The 5945-nt window shown below is 64.4% G+C and overlaps 3 protein-coding genes across 3 annotated transcripts in view; 2 read left to right on the plus strand and 1 right to left on the minus strand.

The window, feature by feature from the left end:
- The window catches only part of PFL1_02441 (uncharacterized protein), a gene marked incomplete at both ends in the record, with an annotated part of 2671 nt that extends 2057 nt beyond the window's left edge, over positions 1-614 (plus strand). The window contains one exon of the mRNA XM_007879958.1: positions 89-614. Coding sequence (XP_007878149.1) covers positions 89-614 — 526 coding nt within the window. The remainder of the gene's footprint in view (positions 1-88) is intronic.
- A 177-nt stretch (positions 615-791) lies between these two features.
- Positions 792-2154, minus strand: PFL1_02442 (uncharacterized protein; the record flags this gene model as incomplete). The annotated part of the gene is made up of 6 exons (XM_007879959.1): positions 792-852; positions 959-1250; positions 1387-1635; positions 1745-1814; positions 1959-2038; positions 2127-2154. 6 exons carry the CDS (start codon positions 2152-2154, stop codon positions 792-794), a joined length of 780 nt encoding a protein of 259 aa, XP_007878150.1.
- Positions 2155-3377: 1223 nt separating this feature from the next.
- PFL1_02443 (uncharacterized protein) lies at positions 3378-5385 on the plus strand (the record flags this gene model as incomplete). The annotated part of the gene is made up of 2 exons (XM_007879960.1): positions 3378-3984; positions 4136-5385. 2 exons carry the CDS (start codon positions 3378-3380, stop codon positions 5383-5385), a joined length of 1857 nt encoding a protein of 618 aa, XP_007878151.1.
- Positions 5386-5945: the final 560 nt, after the last annotated feature.

The raw sequence follows: 5945 nt of genomic DNA on the forward strand, positions 1-5945 counted from the left end.
GCTCGTCGCTGGGAATCGAGGAGGTCTACATCCTCGGCTACCTCTTTCCGCCGTCCGACGCGCCGCCGCACCGACCGGATCCGCAGAGGCCGACGGCCAAGCAGCTCAAGGCCGCCGCGACGGGCGGGGGCATTGACGAGGAGCTCGTCGCGCTGGCGCGCATCCTGGCCATGCCGCGCGAGGCGTTCGACAAGGCCAAGGCCAAGGGCAAAGGCCCGAGCGCGCGCATCGAGTCGGTCGAGGTGCACGCCGCGTCCGCGTCCGCGTCCGGGCCCAAGAAGGAGGTGAGGGTCGAGACGTCCCAGATCCTGATTGACGCCATCGCCCTGCGTCTGGCGACGCTGCCGGGCGGGGCAGACGTGAAAGCCGACGAGTTGCTCCTCTACCCCGGCACCGGCGGCGCGGCGGCGAGGGAGCTGGGCGAGAATGAGAGAAAGGCGCTCGTGGTGCGGCTGGGCGAGAAGCGGGTGCTGCTGGACCAGAAGCGGACGATTGAGTATGTCCTGGATCGGATCAAGGCCGATGCGCGCGACCGGGAAAAGGAGAAGAGGGAGGCGGCCAAGCGCAAGGGCGCCGGCGACAAGGACAAGGGCGGCAAGAAGGCACGGCGGTGAGAGGGCCGATGGGGTGCGAGGGCAGATGGTCGCGGGTTGCAGTGGACGAGGGCCGGAGGGCCTACTTTGCATGTCGTACGGGGCCGTCGACCGGTGCCTCGAATGCATAAGTCTCCCTACGTGCTGAGCCGTTCGCCCTCACGTCGACCCAGCGGCGGCTGCACGAGCCGCTGTCGGTCACCGCTTGACGTTCTGGACGCGAAGGTATAGCCAGTCGACGGCGTCGCTGACGCCCGTGCTGCATCGCGCGGTGTGCGGGTGCCGAATGCATGCCAGTCAGCCTCGCCGCGGCCCGTGCTGTGCTGCCGAACCGCTCCCTCCCTCTCTCTGACATTGCTACTCACCCATCGAGCGCGCTGGTGGCGACGACGTCCCACTCGTACCCCGCCGCCGGTGCCTGTGCGTGCGGTATCCCGACGTGATCTTGGCCGTTCTGGTACTCTGCGGCAGCAGTGGTGGTATCGGCCGCAGCGACGTCGGCCATTCTGCGTCCGATCCATCGCTTGATGCGCCGAGCGACGGCAACGGCCTCGTTCTGGGACGCAGTCGAGTCCGAAGTGGCGGAACAGGCGTCCACCTTGTTGGCCAGGATGAGGATGGGCAGTCCTTCGAGGGAGGGATGGTCGAGCAGCGACGCTGCTCGGGGCCCGCGCCGGGGTCGTATGGACGGCGTCAGGATCCCGTCCCTCTCTCGCGACGTCCTGCCCCCCCTAGCAGCGAGACGAGGCGCGGTGCGGTACGGTATGGGCCATCGAAGCAGTACCGAACTTACCGAGCGTAGTCCAGCTCTCTTCCCTCCTGGTTTGCCTCTCGACGTCTTCCGGTGTCTGCACCGCCTTGCCCTTATCCTTGGTCCCACCCTCGTCGTCGTCGTCGTCGCACCCGATCCAGTCGCGCGCATCGACGACCCAGACGAGGGCGTGCGACTCCTCGTAGTACTTTTGCCAGAGCGAGCGCACCGAGGCCGAGCCGCCCAGGTCCCAGAAGTGGAGATGCGACGAGGGGAGCGTCAGGTCGAAGACTGTCGGCGATGCGGCGCATAGGGCAGAGAAGATTCTGGGGGACCGGTCAGTTCCGAGCTGACAGAGCGACAACGACGACGAGGTGGGATGAAGCGGCGCGGTGCTCACCATTCTGTCCGACGGTGGGTGCGATGCGCGAGGGCGGCAACGCGGGCGTGCGCAGGTAGATGGACTTGATCTGCCGTCGGTGCCGTGATCGAAGTCGAAGTCGAGGTCGAGGTCGAGGATCATATCAGTTGAGCGACGTCGAGTCGCTCCGCAGCGGCAGCGGGGGCAGATCCAGCAGCGGCCTGCCGAGGCGGCAGGAGCAGCGGCGACGCACCTTTTCGACGAGGCACGACTTTCCCACGCCCGCTAGGCCGACGACGAGGATATTGAAGCGCTCCTTTTTCGTCCACTCGGCTGTTGGTCGGTGGTGGTCGTTTGTGAGGGTGCAGCCTGTTCAGCGAAGCGTCAGTGAGCGTGTGCGAGAGGCTGCGACGGCACGTACCGTACAGCCCGGTGAGGAGGTGGTACATCCTGGGCGCGGCGGTGGTGGTGGCGGTGGTGGTCGCAAGGCGAGGCAAGGCGAGCGAGGTGGAGGCGAGGGTGGATCGTGCGCTGTCCCTTAACCAAAAAAAAAAAAAAAAAAAAAAAAAAAAGGTGGGACTGCCTGGATTCGAATCCGAACCGAACCAATCAGACGTCCGCTCGACCACGAGAAAAAAAGAAGTGCTCCAACCAAGAATCGAACTTGGGGCGCCACTGTGTGAAAGTGGAGGGTTGCCATTACCCCATTAGAGCGCAGGCCAGGCAGCGGTGCTGCTGCACTACGTTGCCTGATGATGTCAAACATGCCGAAGGAGACATTTATATTTACGTTATAACCCTAACGCGGTTGTCACCTGCGCCGGCGAAGGGATCTCCGACTGTCCAACAACGGCGATTGATGCCATGCTGCAGCGGGGGCCTGTGGGGCTCCTCGTCGGTCGGTTGCGGCGGCAAAGCTCCGCCGTCGTACTGTACCGATGCACGGGCTGCTCGGCTGTCCTGCCTCGTGCTACGGTAGCTGCTTTGACGAGGTCGGCAGCAACGCAACTCGACCGCCGAGCCAGCAAGCAAGAAAGCCACGACAAAGAGGCGCCTGCCGACACCCGCTATGCTACAGTACCTTGGCCTCGCCGCTCGTTGCTTGCCTTGGCGGCCGTACCCTCACTCTGCGGCAGACAGAGATTGCCGCGAGCCTCGTTCTGAGGATCACCGATGGCAGCACCTCCTTCCGCTTTCCCTTGCAGTCCCCGACACGGCTGCGCACGTCCACACCTACGGTTCTCGTGCTCCTTCGACAACGTCGTCAGCCGGAGGCCTTGGGCCGGTCACGATGTGCCTTGGGTGGGTCCGAGCTCCGGCAATCTTTCCCCGGATCGAGAGGAACAAAGGCAGGTGTTCCTGAGCCACCCCCTCGCCGCTGGGTACCTCGCCAGCTTGTCAACGACGCACGAATAGGCTCGCACATCGACGATGGACAACGAGCGCGGCTCGTTGCGAGCTCGCGGCGATGCGGGGTCGTGTGGGGTCCTCGTCAGCGCCGGAAGTTTGTCGGAAAGCACCAGGCCGACTGCGCGCGCCTCGATGGGACCTCATCTCTGGTACCCAGAGACTGCGACCGGAGGAGGATGGGCAGCAGGCTGGTGCGTTCCTGCTGCGACCATGGGCGGTGGGCTGAGCGGAGGGGACCCGCAACCGCTGATTTTGACCAACTATGTATGTACATAAAGGCGTGCTCCATCGCAGCCCCGGAGCCCGTCTGCGAGCATCACCTCTCGTAGTCCTTCCCTTTCCCTACTACACCGCCTCACGGCTTCTTATCGCCTCCTTGCCCCGCCTCTTTGCCCCGCCTCTGACCGCCTCGAATACGATGCCGGGCTTTTCCCTCTCCGCCCTCGCGACGAGGGCCGCGCCGCCGACGGGCGGCATGGGCATCTCGACGCCCATCATGGGCTACAACACGTACAACGACGTGGCCTGCTCGCCCAACGCGACCTACGTCTCGTCGACCATCGACGCCCTCGTCTCGCGCGGCTTCCGCGACGCGGGATACACCTTCTTCCAGATCGACTGCGGCTGGCAGGGCACCACGCGCACCAACAACCCCTACGGCGCCATCGACTACGACACCAACAACTTTCCCCAGGGCCTCAAGCCCATCTCGGACAAGGCGCGCTCAAAGGGACTCACCTTCAGCCTCTACTCGGACGCCGGCGTGCGCGCCTGCGATACCATCGTGCCCAGCCCGCGCCTCGGCAGCTACGGGCATGAGGAAGCCGACGCCAAGCTCTTTGCCAGCTGGAACGTCGAGTACGTCAAGTGTGAGTCGCGCGGCGACGGCGCTCCGCCACCCCGGCGCCCCCTTGATCCCCCCTGGATGATGTGCAGGCGACTGACTCACCTTGATCAGCCCACCTGACTGCCGTGTTCCCGCTCGCCTGCTCCCCTGACCCTACCTACCTGCACCGACAGACGACTACTGCTACGCCGACGGCCCCAACGAGAACCAGAACGCGCCCAAGGATCCGCGCAAGGACTACGTCGACCGGTATGGGGCCATGTGGCGGGCGCTGCAGAACAACAAGATCGGGCGCATGCTCGTTTGCCAGTGGGGCACGCCCTACATTTCGCCGCCCGACGGCGATCTCGAGGGCCCGGTCGACTGGACCAAGGGCATCTCGACGTCGTTCCGCCTGTCAGACGACATCAACGACGACTGGGCGGCCGTTGTGCGCATCCTCAACCAGTCGATCCACATCGCCAAGTCGGGCAAGACGGGGCCCGGCCACTTTGCCGACGCCGACATGCTCGAGGTGGGCTCCAAGAAGCTCACCCTCGACCAGCAGCGCACCCACTTTGCCTACTGGGCCATGATCAAGTCGGCCCTCATGATCGGCCTCAACCCGCAGCGGCTGGGGGACGACGCCGTCGCGCTGCTCCAGAACCGCGACCTGATCGCCATCAACCAGGACGCGCTCGGCAAGCCCATCGAGCTCGTCGAGCGCTGGACAAACGACCGCGACCTCTACCGCGGGCCCCTGGCCAACGGCGACGAGGCCGTCCTGGTCGTCAACTGGAAGAACCAGGCGCGGACCGACCTCGGCTTCGACCTGGCGCAGCTCGGCATTGCAAAGGCCGACGTAAAGGACCTCTGGACGGGCCAGGTCAAGAGGGGCGTCACGGGCCGGTACGTGGCGGGCACAACGACGGGCGCGCTGGGCTCGCTGCCGCTGCGGCTGAGCAACATCGTGCGCGCCCCGTCCAAGTCGGGCGCGGCCGCCGACGCCGGCGACAATGTCAAGTGGGTCGAGGCGGAATCGGGCACCCTCTCGGGCGGGGCCAAGGCGGCGAACTGCTCGGGCTGCTCGGGTGCGCGCAAGGTGGGCAACCTCGGCGCCGGAGCGTCCGTGACGCTGTCCAACCTGTCCGCCCCGGCCGAGACGTCGACGCTCCTCTTTGACTACATCAACGCCGAGGTCGGCTACCTCGGAGGCCAGGGCCCGAATGCCAGGACGGCGCTCATCTCGGTCAACGACGGCCCGTCCGTCCAGGTCAGCTTCCCGCTCTCGGGCTACGACTGGGACGCCAGCGTTGCCAAATCCTACCGCGTCCAGCTCGCCGGCTTCAAGCGGGGCGCCGCCGCCAACAACAAGATCACCATCACGGCAGACAAGCAGGGCTTTGCGCCCGACCTCGACCGCGTCGGCGTCGTGCAGCAGTAGCTCGTAGCAGAACCCCAGGGTCGTGGTCGTGTATGCCCACTGGCCCAGAATCTGAATCGCATTGTGACTTGATGGACTGATAGATACAGTCACTCAGCGTGGGGGCGAAAGTCAGCGTGCAACTGGGTGAACGTAGCCACTGTACGGTGAAGATGCAGTCCGTCCCATTGTCCTCATCGACCTGACAAGCCCACCAGGCGACATGCAGTGGGCAGGCCCGTCAGCCCCACCGTGAGCTGTTGTCAAACCTCGCAAGATCAGAAGGCTGCACCAAGGCTGCGAGTCAGGGAAATACAAAAAAAAATAAAAAATAAAAAATAAAAAATAAAAAAAGAGAAAAAAAAGATCTCCCAACGTGGGGCTCGAACCCACGACATTCAGATTTTTGATTCTGCGATCATCCGCAGAGGCTCCGTATAAGAGTCTGACGCTCTACCAGCTGAGCTAGCCGGGATGGTGATGTCGACGGCGTCAAACTTTGCACATATATCGTACAAGATGCCTCTTTCGAATCGTGGTCCTCGTCGACTCTGGCCGTCTCACCCGCGTCTGCGGCGGGG

Source organism: Pseudozyma flocculosa, assembly GCF_000417875.1.
Source record: "Pseudozyma flocculosa PF-1 unplaced genomic scaffold scaffold00007, whole genome shotgun sequence".
NCBI lineage: Eukaryota > Fungi > Basidiomycota > Ustilaginomycetes > Ustilaginales > Ustilaginaceae > Pseudozyma > Pseudozyma flocculosa.